The 14,390-nt window shown below is 37.3% G+C and overlaps 1 protein-coding gene across 2 annotated transcripts in view; it reads left to right on the top strand.

Moving 5' to 3' along the window:
- The window catches only part of Myo5a (myosin VA), a 154,897-nt gene that overhangs the window by 52,745 nt on the left and 87,762 nt on the right, over positions 1-14,390 (top strand). For both annotated transcript variants that reach the window (XM_038322819.1, XM_038322820.2), the window contains exons 3-5: positions 398-569; positions 2,470-2,614; positions 9,081-9,237. In XM_038322819.1, the coding sequence (XP_038178747.1) occupies positions 398-569; positions 2,470-2,614; positions 9,081-9,237 (474 nt within the window). The remainder of the gene's footprint in view (positions 1-397; positions 570-2,469; positions 2,615-9,080; positions 9,238-14,390) is intronic.

Raw genomic sequence — 14,390 nt, forward strand, 5'->3', positions numbered from 1 at the left:
GATGGTTCAGTGGGTAAGAGTATATATTGCTCTTCCAGAGGACCAGAGATTGGTTCCCTGCATTGGGCAGCTCATGTCTATAATTCCAATTCCAGGAAATCCAATGTTTAGTCTAGATAACTGCATCATGCACACGCATATTCCCTCACACACTACACACATGCATAATTAAATATAAAAATAAGATTTTAAATTATTTGTGCAGATTTATGTCTGTTGAAAAAGAAACCACTCCTTATTGTTTACCATTTTTACTAGTTTCTCTGTTAATAGAAGAATGATAGAAAATAAATACATTTAAAAGCCAAGAGGCAAATCAGAAATAGGGAATAATCAAGTGCATAGGTCTGTTTCACGTTTATTATTATTGACGTAGATATTGCATCTCTGTCCTCAGGATTTGGAATACCGTCTAGATCCAAAGACCAAGGAGCTGCCTCACTTGCGGAACCCTGACATACTTGTTGGGGAAAATGATCTCACAGCCCTCAGCTATCTTCATGAGCCTGCTGTGCTGCATAATCTCCGCGTTCGCTTCATTGATTCCAAACTTATTTATACATATTGTGGTAAGTGCTTTCCTGATGAGCTATAAGCTCTCCTTTGGTGGATGTAGTAATGAAAATGCAGATGGGGAAAGCCAGCTTGGTTGAATTTCTCATACATACAAAATCACTTCGAAGTTATCAGAAAGATTTGCCAATATCTAGTAGCTGGTTACAGTTCATGCCAAATAAAGTTACTTGTGAATTTACATGGTTTCACTCAACTTAAAAAGAACAGGTCCAGTTTTTTGGACCATCTCCTCCCAGTTATGTCAGATGCTGAAGTCACCAGTTCTTTTCATCTCGTAAAAACCTACTCCATGAAGAGTAGGTGTCCACAGACTGGCATTTGGTGCAGGTGATGGTTAGTGCTACCTTTATCCTTACTTAGACACCCAGGACTGACATGTGACAAGTGTCTCTTTCCTGCAGTGCTATCAGCCAGCAGCCCAGCTCATGGTGGTTTTCTCCAAAGTGAAGCTGGAACATGTGTGCATGGCTGCAGTTCTCCTAGCCCCACCTGTCTTTGTTTTTCTCTTCTCTATTTTGTTCATAGTTATTTCCTCCCACTTCTCTGGCTCTTCTCCCTCATGATCTTCCCTCTCTCCTACTAATCATGACTCTTCTGAGGTTCAGATCCTGGTGTTCACTCCTTCCCATGTGTTCATTGGCTTGTTGGCCCATGTCGTGTTTATCATGATTTCACTGTTGTCTATTTAAGCAGGCACAGCCACTTTTCCTCTCAAGAGAATTTGTCTTACATATCCTTAATGATAACCTTTCTTTATCCCTATTATTTAAATATTTTTCCTTGTCTTTCTTCCATTTATATTTTAAGATTTATGTGTATGAGTGTTTTGTCTGCATGTTTGTATGTGGTATGTACACCACATGTGTAACATATCAGGTACCTGTGGAGGTCAGAAGAGGGTATTAGATGCCCTGGAACTGGAGTTATGGGTGGTGATGAACCACATGTGGTGCTGGGAACCAAACCCAGGTCCTGTGCAAAAGCAACTCTCTTAACTACTGAGCCTTCTCACCAGTCTTTCAATTTATTTATTTGTTTTTTTGCACATGTCATATTTTTCCATGATTTTTTTCCCTTTTGAGACAGTATCTCATATAGCCTAGACTGTTCTGGAATGCATTATGTAGCTGAGGATAACCTTGAACTTCTGATTCTTTACCTATCTCCACTTTCTATGACACTTAGTATTCTTCAGATTCAGAATACTCAGTATTCTGCGGTACAGAACAGTGCTCATGTAGAATCACAGTGATTCTAGTATATATTTTGTTGGTTTCTGTTTTCACTGTATGACTACCAGTGTGAGATTCTTCTAAAAGAAAACCCTTTGAATGAATCTCTGATTATTTCATTGGATAAATCTCTAGAAATGAGCGTGTGTGTGTCCATGCATTTTGGTGCTTTCAAAGTCTAGAAGGTCTGATGCCCAGGTGTTGGAGTTACAGGCATCTGTGAGCTGCCTGACATGGGTGCTGGGACCTGAACTCTGATCTCAGCAAGGTCAGCAAGTGCTCTTTACCCCTGAGCCATCTCTTCGGCCTGCATTTTTTTTAAAACTAAATATGAAGATATTTAAATTGTTTAAAACACTGTTATTTTTCTTTTTCCACAATGGAGATAAAACCCAGAGGTTTCTGAATGATTGACAAGTCCTCTGCTTCTGAGCCCCATCCCTATCCAGGTCACATTATTTTAAACAATCTAGTCCAGATTAGTTAGGATTATGTATAATAATTTAGAATGGCAATGACTGTGATATATTTTGACCTTTGAGCAATGCATTAGTTTAGTATGAACTAAATTGAAACAAGGTTTTGTGCTGCTTCACTTTACCAAGCTTGATGTGTCCATTGGGATATCACTGATTTCATTTTCTTTCTCACCCCCCCCCAGGAATAGTCCTAGTAGCTATAAATCCCTATGAACAGCTGCCTATTTATGGAGAAGATATTATTAATGCATACAGTGGCCAGAACATGGGTGACATGGATCCTCACATCTTTGCAGTAGCTGAAGAGGCTTATAAACAAATGGCAAGGTCGGTAGGAACTTTCATCATTTCATGGCTCTTGTTAGATAAGATAATTTATCCTTTGATATGTCACGGGTGTTTAAAGAAAATAAGAACTTGTAAATAATTACTGCCTAAGTAGCTCTGGCCAATTTGTCTTAGATTGTTTGAACTATTTAATTAAATATTAAAATCTTACAATAATCTACAGATTATTTGGTTTTAAGTTATCTTTGGAATCTCATCATGCTCTTATGACAAAATGAGGACAGGTATTGTGTTTTATAGGTGAGAAAGCCAAAGTTTAGTAGTAACCGTAGTAAGAAGTGACTTCTCTAATGTCTCTCAGAAAAGGAACAGATGAACTAAAAGACCTATGAGCTGGAAAATAAATTATCTCTATGTAGCAATTAAAAATTTATAATATGACATCAGTTATGTGTGTATAAAGAACATCTGCAAAGTGTGTCTCATATCACCCACAGAGCCCTAACAGTTTGAGGGCAGAGACTGGGAAATAAAGGTACATTCAAGATAAGATTTTACTCTGAATAATAAATGATACGTTGTAATGTGAAAGGATGAGTGCATAGAAGAAGTTAATTTCTCCTGCTTACAAGGAGAACTTGGTAAAATATGAAGTGGGAAACCCCCAAAGCAGTTTATAACACAGAAAGGAAACTAACACTTTATTTTCTCTTTTGAAACCAGTGTACATTTTGGGATCAAACTGTGACAGAATTTTATAATTATTTCAATTTAAGAGCCCATAAAAGTTTTAATAATAATAATACTTCTAATAAGAGCTAAAGTTAACTGTCTGCTGTCTCCCGACAAGGTATTAATTAGTTACTTTCAATTTGCTAACAAAATTTATCTTCACAACAACTTTTTGAGTTTGGTGTTGTTATTAAATTATTAAATTAAAACTTTATTTTACAATTGGTAAACTGAGGCTCAGAGAAGTTGTATAATTTTTCTAAGGTTTCATCAATAGGAAGATCATTTTTTAAAATTCAATTAGTCTGAGTAAAATATTAGTATATTAAAAATAAAATTGCTAAGTAGTGAACTAGCAGTATATAATATGCTACATTATGCCTGATACTTCTATAAAATGGTAATGATTATCCAAAGTTTAAAGCTTTTTTTTTTTTTGAGACAGGGTTTCTCTGTAGCTTTGGAGCCTGTCCTGAAACTAGCTCTTGTAGACTAGGCTGGTCTTGAACTCACAGAGATCACCTGCCTCTGCTTCTCAATTGCTGGGATTCAAGGCACGCGTCACCACCGCCCTCCCCACCCCCAGCCCAAAGTTTAAAGCTTGACGTTGAGAAAATTCCATCTGTCAGTACGTTTTCCTCTGAGCTGAACAGTGTCTACTAGTACTTGATTTTTCTAGTTCTCAAGCTTTGCAGCACAATGCTGACGCCACTCAGAACAGCCTGAAACTCGAGGGGATCCCATGGGCTGCTAGACTCTAAAATTGATCTCTGAAGAATTTTTAATACTTAAAAAATTATACAACTTTTCAGAAAATACTTTCTTTGCCTCAAGGGATCAAAGCAAGAGTGTTGCATATGCTCAGTCCATTCTCAACCCTAGTACTGTTCTTAAATCTGAAAGCAGGGTTCTTTCATCATTGTGGTGGCAAACCTCAAATATCAGCAGATTCCGCTTGCTTCCTGGAATTCTCCTCATCCCACATGATATTTCCCATGAGTCAATCAGTGTGATTTCTTTCTTTCTTTTGTTCTGAGACAGGGTTTCTGTGTGTAGCAGACTTAAATGTCCTGGAGGTAGCACTTGTAGACCAGGCTGGCCTCGAACTCACAGAGTGCTGGGATTTCTTAATTGAAGGTTGTTGTTTTTCTTTGCCTAATTTTCTCTTATAGATACTTTGAAAATATGCTTCAGTTAGTTAGGATATTTATCACTTGTATTAACGAATCTGCATCCACAAATCCACAGTCACCAAACAGGGTATGTCTGCTTTGGCTTAGTCAGGAATCAGTGCTGGAGGATCATTCCTTATTTTTTTTCCTTACCAAATAAACATGTCATCTTTCCCAGATGTGAATCTTGGTGTTTCACATCAGCACTGTTTGTACAAACCCCTCAGATCTTTAGGAAAGATACAATTCATCATTACTGACAGAAATTTTATAATCACAATTCAAAAACCAGCCAGTGTCCGGGACATGATGCGCAGCAAACTAGATAAAAGTTCCACCCCACAAACAAAGCCTGGTAAAGAGTAAATAAGGCTTATGTTTAGGGTGATTGATTAAATGGGAGTGTTAGTATAGCAGTGTTAACTTTCCTGACTTTGGTCCTTGTAAATTGGTAAGAACAAAGCTCTTCTTAGGAACCATATTGTGAAGGTGGTAGGAAGATAACATGTTTACAATCCACACTCAAATGCTGCAGAAAGTATTAGATTGAGAGAAATAGAGAAACATAGCAAGTGGATAGCTCCTGGCTCTGAGGCAAACATAAGCAGGAATTCATTTTACTGTGCATGGAGTTTTCTACAAGTTTGAAATCACAACAAAGTAATTTTACAATAAGAAAACAGAACAAGCTAGGGTAAAACTCAGGAGATGGGGTAGGTTAATCAGTGAACTGAGTGAGAAATGACAATTCAGTTTAGAATATTAATGAGGATGGTGAGAAGAAATAGGTATATATTCTAGATATATTTTTAAGATAGAACTTGGAAAAAACTGGCTGATACAGGGTAAAAGAGAAGCAGAATAATAACAAGAATTTGTTCTGAGAGCTAGAAGGTGAGCAATTCCCTGTCTAGAGATGAAAAGGCTATAGGAAGAGTGGATCATGTGCACATGGTAGGGGTGAAGAGGTGGGTTTACATCTTAGTTTATCCTTTTAATCCACACATATGAGTATTTTACCTGCATGTATATATGTATATCATGTTGGTGCAGTACCTGAGGAGGCCAGAAAAGGGCCTGGTGCAAGTGCCCTTTCCTGTAGAGCCATCGTGATAGCCCTGACATGGGGGTTTTAGTTTGAAATGATGATGCCCCATCTCCATTTTAAACATGCTCCTTAGAGAACAGTGCCCACATTGTCAGACTCTTCCTTTAATGGGCCTGTTGACTTCTAGAGGAGAAAAGGTGAGTGGAGTTCGGGGAATTTGTTTCTCTTGTATTCGTTTCCTCACATCCTTACTTGTCTTTTCTCATCTTAAAGCTGTTTATTTGTGTGTAGTGCATGGTGTGATGTGTGTGTGTGTGTGTGTGTGTGTGTGTGTGTGTGTGTGTGTGCGCACAGAGGAAAACTTACGGGAGTCAGTTCTCTTTCCATGTGAATTTCAAGGATGGAGTTCAGTTCATCAGTCTTAGTACTGAGCCAACCGACTTTGACTTCTAAGCCATCTCACTGGGCCCTGATTGTTATCCTTTACCAAATTCACAGTGTTATTCTATTAAAACATAAAAAATTAGTTTTGTTTTCTTAAAGCCATGTGGTGTGGTATCATCTTAATCTTATATATTTCCTGTCCTTTCTGAGTCATAGAGCAATGTTCCTAAGTTTCACTTATAGTTTTGAATGAATAAAAAAGTTAATACTGTTAAATTAACCTTGAAATAATTTTTTTAAAAAGAGCTATCTGTACTAGTTGCTCCTCTTCTAATAATAGCCATGGAACTTAAATCTCAGGATCTTCGTTTAATGAACTATTAGATGGAGCAGTTTCACAAATGGTCTAGCTTGACCGTTATAATGTTCTGTGAAATGTATTTGTTATCCTTATGTATGATAGGATAATGCAGGGGCATTTTCCTTCTTTCTTGGGAAGGACAGATCAGGATAAGGAGTGACAAAGCAAAGCAGAAGAAGCCTACTCTAGGCCTCCCTATACCTCTGGAGTTAGGCTGTAACAATCTACTGTCTAGACATACTAGTCACCAACTTTGGGCAAACTAACTCCTCTGATGTTTTCTCCAAAGAGGACAAGAGAATGTCTGTCCTTATTCTTCCAGGATTTAAAATTATCTTGGCTGATAAGTACAGAAGCACTTTGAAAAATATTAAGTAGAATTCAAATTCAAGCTCTTCCTTTCATTATTGTGAAGCACCATCCCTTTAGTCTTCCTCCATCCATGTAGACATGTCATCTGCTTTTATTGCTTCTGACTTTATTACCAGGCCTTTCTCTCATTTCGTTATGTGGTTTCTGAATGTTCTTGTGTTCTGAGGTTCATTGGGTAAGTGGGGAATGACTCTTATAGGTGATGAAATCTCTCCTGTTAACACCAGTGACTCAACTACCATGTGGTGCCAAGTATCCTAGTTATATAATAGGCTTGGTGTAATGCATGCTACCTTACAAGGATGATTTTATACAGATGCTTTGTGACTTTGAGTCAGTACATCCTAAGTTAGGTTTGGTACCACCTGTTTATATGCCATGTGTTATAATATTAGTATACAATAACTCCCAAGGTTTATGTGTTGAAGATTTGGTACTATTATTGAGAGACAATTGGATGATAAATGCACTAACTTCTTCAGTAAGTTAATATATTAAGTTCCAAGTTGAATACACTATTATGAAGTACAACCCGGCTAGAGGAAATAAACTGCTGGGAGTATGTCTTTTAAGGGTTTCTCTCATCCCTTCCCCCTTCTCAGCTTTGTCTTCTTCCTGGCTGCCATAAGGTGAGCAGCTTTGCTTTTGCTTACTTGTTCTGTACCGTGATTCACCATGGCACAGAAACAATGGACCCAAGTGAATGTGGACTAAAATACAAAAAACCAAAAATCTTTCCTCCCTGCATCAGTTACTTGTATTGTTGCTGTAACAAGGTACATGACAAAAAGCAGTTTAAGGGAGGAAGGAATTATTTCGGCTCACAGTTTAAGGGTCAAGTCCTTCATGGCAGAAAGTCACAGCAGAAGAAATGAGGCCGCCAACATTAGTCAGGAAACTGAGAAATGCTGATGATCAGCTCATTTTTTCCTCGGGACCCCAGCCCCTGGAGTTGTATTGCCACATTTATGGTAGACTTTTACTTATTTAACCAAATTAAGATAATCCCTCACAGACATAGCCAGTGATTCTAAATCTGACCAATTTAACAATCAAGTTTAAACATCATGGCATTACCAATTGTCAATTTGACATCCAAACATAGCACTTTAAAAGCATAATCTTTACTTCTTGTCCCATTGGCTCATGGCTGTCTCATAATGTAAAGTGCGATCAGTCAAATGCTTAAGTCCCCATAGTATTTGTCAGTCCCAACACTGTTCAAAAATTCTAAGTCCAGGTCTCATCTGAGACTCAAAGCAACTTCTTAATTACAAACTCCTATTAAATATAAAACAAGTTATATACTTTCAGCATACTTCATTGTGGCATGAAGTATTCATTCATGGTCACTTCATTCTGGCATTCTGGCAGCTTTCCTTAATCAATGACTCATGGTCTCACGTCCCAAATATCCTGGGTCTCCATTGCAACTTAGGCTTAATCTTCATACAACAGCAAAAAATAATAGTATTCTATTACTGTATCTTCAGACATGAGTGTGATGAAATTTTTTAAAATGAAATTAGCCAACAAAGTAGATTCTTACCTGGTTCTGTAGGTGCTTGGTAGGAATAGGAGCTTTTGGGAGATTCTACTTCACAGATCATTAGTAGATAGACAATTTGAAATATTTCAAATGATTATAAACAGCTTTAATTAAGAACCTTTTTCTTAATTCTTTTGTTGTGGATCTAGTATTCCCTTTTTTATTTTTTATGATTTAGTTTTTTTAAATTTTTATTAAAAATTTCTGCCTCCTCCCTGCCTCCCATTTAATCCCCTCTCCCCCCCCCCACTTCCCTTCCCTCTCCTGTCCAAAGAGCAATAAGGGTTCCCTGCCCTGTGTATTCCCCTTTTTATTCTTTTCTTTCTTTTTCTTTTTTTCTTTTTTTTTTTTTTTCGAGACAGGGTTTTCTGTAGCTTTGGCACCTATCTTGGAACTAACTCCTTGTAGACCAAGCTGGCCTCCAACTCACAGAGATTCGCCTGCTTCTGTCTCCCGAGTGCTGGGATTAAAGGCATGCGTCAGCACTGCCTGACTTCCCCTTTTTAGTGTATGGTAGCTGACAACAATATTATAAATTCCAGTGAAAATCTCCATGAATAAAATATTGTGAGATAATGGAAAATTCAGAATGCCTTTAACACAGAGTTGTCCTTAGTTATATGATTCTTTTAAGTTAATGGTATACCCTTCTTTTCTGTCCTTGTGTATAGGTGGTCATTATGAAATACTATGTTTCTTAATATTGTTTCAAATAAATACATTTATTTGCTTCAGATATATTTATATGTTTCAAATAAATATATTTGCTTCTACATTGTTGTGTATATGAACTAGCAGAAGTTCACTCAGCCTCATGGGGAGAAAGGATCAGAAGTAATCACATTCAGAAGTAGACTCACTGGCAGTCACTCTTATGTGTTTTATAGGGATGAACGAAATCAATCCATCATTGTAAGCGGAGAGTCGGGTGCAGGAAAGACTGTCTCAGCTAAGTATGCCATGCGATACTTTGCCACTGTAAGTGGTTCTGCCAGTGAGGCCAATGTTGAGGAAAAGGTCTTGGCCTCCAACCCCATCATGGAGGTAAGAGCAACATTCTCAACCTTTGTTCTATAGTCTCTGGTTAAGCAATGAGCTGAAAACTTGATTGTTATTGTCATGTCAGAAAGTCTAAGGCTTCCAACCACTAAAGCTAAGGAAATTCTTTCCTGTATTTTAGTAAGAGATCTAGTAAAAGTGAAAATTTTTCAAGGTGGGTATTTCAAGTAAATCCTAGGTATAGAGGAATTCACATTACTCTATAATGTTTCCTTTGAACTTTCAGAAAGAATTCTGCTTATAATACTAGGCAGCACTTCTTCATACCTACTGTTCCTTGTACAGAGGGCAAGGTTACTCACTTTCTCCCAGTCCTGAGTACTTGTTTATACTCCTTCCAAATCAGGGTTTGCTCTCACTCAAACATGAGTGAGTTCTATTATCATTTTACCCACATTATATTTTTTATGCTTAGTTCAGCCTCTTCAGCTACCAATTTTAATTATTTCCCAAATTTGAATTATAGACATAAACCCTAATCACATAAGCACTTTTACTTTTTTTAAAAAAGGAAAGTGTTGCCAGGCAATAGTGGTGCACACTTTTAATCCCATCACTCAGGAGGCAGAGGCAGGTGGATCTCTGTGAGTTTGAGGCCAGCCTGGTCTACTCTCTGGATATGATGGCTCATGACTGTTATCCCAGCATTAGGAAAGCTTAAGGGAAGAAGATCACCATAAGTTGGAGACTAGCCTGGGCATCAGACTGAGACCCTCCTCAGAAAAGCAAACCAAGGCAAAGTCAAGGACATATACAAAGTAGAAATGCCTGTGCCAAAGACAAGATGACCAAATGTATGACAGTTTTATCTTTAAAGATCTGAAGAGAATTGCTTGTTAATAGGACTCCAGAAAATTATGGCTCTGAAAAATGAAAAATAGATTTCATTAAGTAGAGAGAAATCAGGACAGGCGGAAACAAATCCTTCCTGTCAAAATCACATGGGTATGATTTTATCCCTGTCTTTTTCCTCTGTCAAGTTCTCGTTATCACCCAAACACAGATGGAGCTAAAATTGACCTGATGCGCCTTGGTAGAAGTGGTTTTTGCAGTAATCTGACTAGAGGTAACTGCCTGGTTTGCAGTGCTGTGTGTAATGTCTGTAAAATGAGTGCTGTGACCTTTGTCTATATGGCTGCCCATTAGAGCAGTGGACTCCCCTTCCTGGATGACCTAGACAATATATTCTGAGGAAGCTGCGAGACCTCCAAAGCTAGGTGTGCTGCAGGAAAAAGGAGGAAGAGGTATCTGTTGTAACATGGGCATGAAGGAGCAGGTGGCTGTGCCAAAGGAAAGCAGTAAAATTTAAAATTAAGAGTTTGAAAGTATTTAGCTCTGTATATAGTAGTGGATGCTACTGGTGTTAATAATGAAGCCATATATTTTGTGGAGCCAGTTTTTAACTTGAGTTAAAAACAGCAGGGCTTAGCTTGGGCTTTTATTCATTTTCCCCAGTGCAACAGATTTCTAGTATTTGACAGAGTCCTAAGGCATCCTAGTTCCTAATCTTAGAATATTAAAAAATCTTGATTGTCATAGCTTTAGGAAATCCCATGTCTACTAGGCTGGATCATCCAAAACTAGAATTTGAGTTTGTCTTGGGAATACATCCCTAAGGGAGTCCCTTCTGTGTGTTGCTTGTATTGGTTAATGAATAAAGAAACTGCCTTGACCTGATAGGGTAGAACTTAGGTAGGCGGAGAAGACAGAACTGAATTCTGGGAGGAAGAAAGCAGAGTCAGAGGGATGCCATGGATCGGTGGCCAGAGGTGGACGTGCTGAAACTTTTCTGGTAGGCCACAACCTCGTGGTGATATAACGATTGGTAGAAATGGGTTAAATAAAGATGTAGGAGTTAACCAATAAGAAGCTAGAGCTAATGGGCCAAGCAATGTTTTAATTAATAGAGTTTCTGTGTGGTTATTTCAGGGCTAAGCTAGCCTGGCTACCAGGACAAACAAGCAGCTTCCTTGCAACACACCCCAATGACCCTTTTAGAATATGCCAACGGCTATTTTCTACCTCTTTCAAAAAACAGCTGTATTGTTTTGTTGTGGTGGTTTTCAGTACAAATTTGAGTTTTGTTAGTAAAAATGACATTAATTTGAAAATGGGCACAAGGCTGCTCAGCTCTGAAATAATCACACAGAAACTATATTATTTAAAACACTGCTTGACCCATTAGCTCTAGCTTCTTATTGGCTAACAGTTATATCTTAATTTAACCTATTTCTAGTAATCTGTATATCGCCACGTGGCTGTGGCTAACCTGGCAAAGTTCTCAGTGTCTGTCTTCAGTGGGGCTACATGGCTTCTCCTAAACTCTGCCTTCTTCCTTCCAGCATTCAGTTTAGTTCCCCCCCCCAAGTTCTGTCTTAGTATAAGTCAAAAGCAGTTTTTTTTAATTAACCAGTGGTATTCACAGCATACAGAGGGGAATCCACATCAGATACTCTTTTTAGTAAAATGCAATTATGAGGAATTAACATGTTTGCTGAGATAAGCAAAAAATAAAAAATAAAAGGTTCTCTTTCTGTATTACTGCTTACATATTTGCATTTAGACAAAGATTTCCCTTGATAAAGAATTGTTGAGAGATGTAATTCAGTGGTAATCAGCTTCATTGCAAGTCCCTGGGCTCAGTTCCCAATAACATATACCAAAAGTAGAGAATTTTCACGCCTGGAGATATAACTCAGAGTACTTACTGCTTTTACCAGTTATGGTGGCTCATGACTGTGATCTAAGCACTTGGAGACTGAGGCAGAAGCACTAAGAGTGCTTGGTGCTCTTGAGGAGGGTCTGGATTTGATTCCCAGCACTCACATACTGGTTTAGAAGCACCTGTAATTCCTGTACCAAAGGATATAACTCCTCTGGCGCCAGACACACATGTGTTGCATGTACGTATAAAATAAAAATAAATTTTTTTTGAAGAAGAGAATTTTTAGCAACTGCAAAGAAGTTGTTTTCATTTAAAAGACTGTAATAAAGTATGGGAAGCAGAAGTCGTAGCACACCACCTGTAATCCCAGGAGGTAGAGGCAAGAAGATCAAGAGTTCGAGGTGATTCTTGGCTACATGGTGAGTTAGAGGCCAATCTGGACTTCATAGACCTTGTCTCAAAAAACAAGATAGATAAATAGTAAACAATTTTGATGATTCATATCTATAATTTTAGTGCTCAGGAGGTTAAGGCAAAAGGATTACCATGAGTTGGAGTACAGCCTGGGCTAAATAGTGAGTTACAAACTAGCCAGGACTACATAGCAAGATCTTGCCTCAAATTAAAATCTTAAACATATATGCACCAAACATAGAGGTACTGAATTTCCTAAAAGAGATACTCTTTGATATGAAACCACAGATTGACCATAACACATAAGTGATTTCTACTCTCACCAATATACAGGTCATTGAAAACAAAAAAGCTAACTACCAGGAAACTCTGGCGTTAAACTGACATCATAAATCAAACAGACCCAACAGATATCTACTTAACATTCCACCCAAACATTAAAGAATACACATTATGCTTAGCAGCTCATAGAACTTTCTCCAATATCAATCACATATTAGAACAAAACAAATCTAAACAAGTACAGGAAAGTTGAAATAATGTTCTTCATTCTTTTTGACCACAATGGAATAAAGCTGGATATCAACAGCAAAAGGAAATACATAAATTGCACACTCATGGAAACTAAGCAGCACACTCATGATAATTGGATTAAAGTAGAAATCAAGAAGGAAATTAAAAAATTCCTAGAATTGAGTGAAAATGAAAATACAATGTGCCAAATATCTGTGGTTTTGATACAATGGACTCTCAAGAGGAAAGATTTCATCATCTAGTATCTGTATCAATAACATAAGATCTCAAATTAATAATTTAAGGATGCACTTGAAAGCCTTCTAAAAACAAGAACAAACAACTCCCAAAAGAGTAGTTTGAAAAAGATAATCAAAATCAGGGCTGAAATGAAGAAAAGAGAAATGAAGAAAAATGATACAAAGAATTGATAAAATGACAATTGTTCCTTCAAAAAGGTTGGCAAAATTAACAAACCTTCATCCATTAAGTAAAAGAGAGCACAAATCCAAATTAATAAAATTAGATATAGAAATGGAGATATTACAATAGATACTGGGGAAATTCAGAGAATCATAAGTACGTTTTTAAAAACATATTACACAAAACTGGAAAAATTCTATAAAAAATTAATTTCTAGATATATATGGCTTACCAAAACTATATCAAGATGAGTTAATTATTTAAATAGACCTGTAACCTTCAATGAGATAGAAACAGTAATTTAAATACTCCCAAAATTAAAAAAAAGTTCAAGACCAAATAGATTCAGGACAAAATTCTTCCAAACCTTCAAAGAAGAAACAAATTATTTAGTATAGTAGAAAATGAAGAAACATTTATAAATTCTTTTTACAAAGCCAATATTACCCTGATACAACATTAACAAAGACTTAACAAAAAAGAAAGCTGTAGGTCAGAACCTCTGATAGATATGGTTGTGAAAATTCTCAATATAATGTTTGCAAACTCAATTCAAGAACACATCAAAAAGATTATCCACCATGATCAAGTTCACTTGGTCCCAGAAAAGCAGGGATGGTTCAACTGAACCACAGCCATAACCTTCCTATAGTATAGCAATTTCTTGTTGATTGAAATGAAAATAACAGAATCTTGTGAATATAGTATTTACAAGACAGAAGAAACAATCATACGATATAGGCAAAAGATATATCTTCCCATATCGAGACCAAAGATTAGAATCATGTGTTATTCTTTACAATTTTTATTTTATGCATCTAATGCTTGACCTGCATGTGTATGTATGTGCGCCACATCCTTGCCAGGTGCTTACAGAAGCCAGAGGGCATTAGATCCTTTGGGACTGGAGTTAGAAACAGTCGTGTGCTACCATGTGGGTGCTGGGAATCAAGCCTGGTTCCTCTGGAAGAGCAGCCAGTGCTCTTAACCACTATACCCTCTCTCCAGGTTTCCAAACTTTTAATTTTTTAAATTTATTGTTGGTTAGCATATAGCATGGCAAGCTTCCTTATGGCATTTTCATGTATAATTATCTTAGGTTGAGCCCCTGCTCCTCTGACAC

This window comes from Arvicola amphibius, chromosome 3, assembly GCF_903992535.2.
Source record: "Arvicola amphibius chromosome 3, mArvAmp1.2, whole genome shotgun sequence".
NCBI classification, from domain to species: domain Eukaryota; kingdom Metazoa; phylum Chordata; class Mammalia; order Rodentia; family Cricetidae; genus Arvicola; species Arvicola amphibius.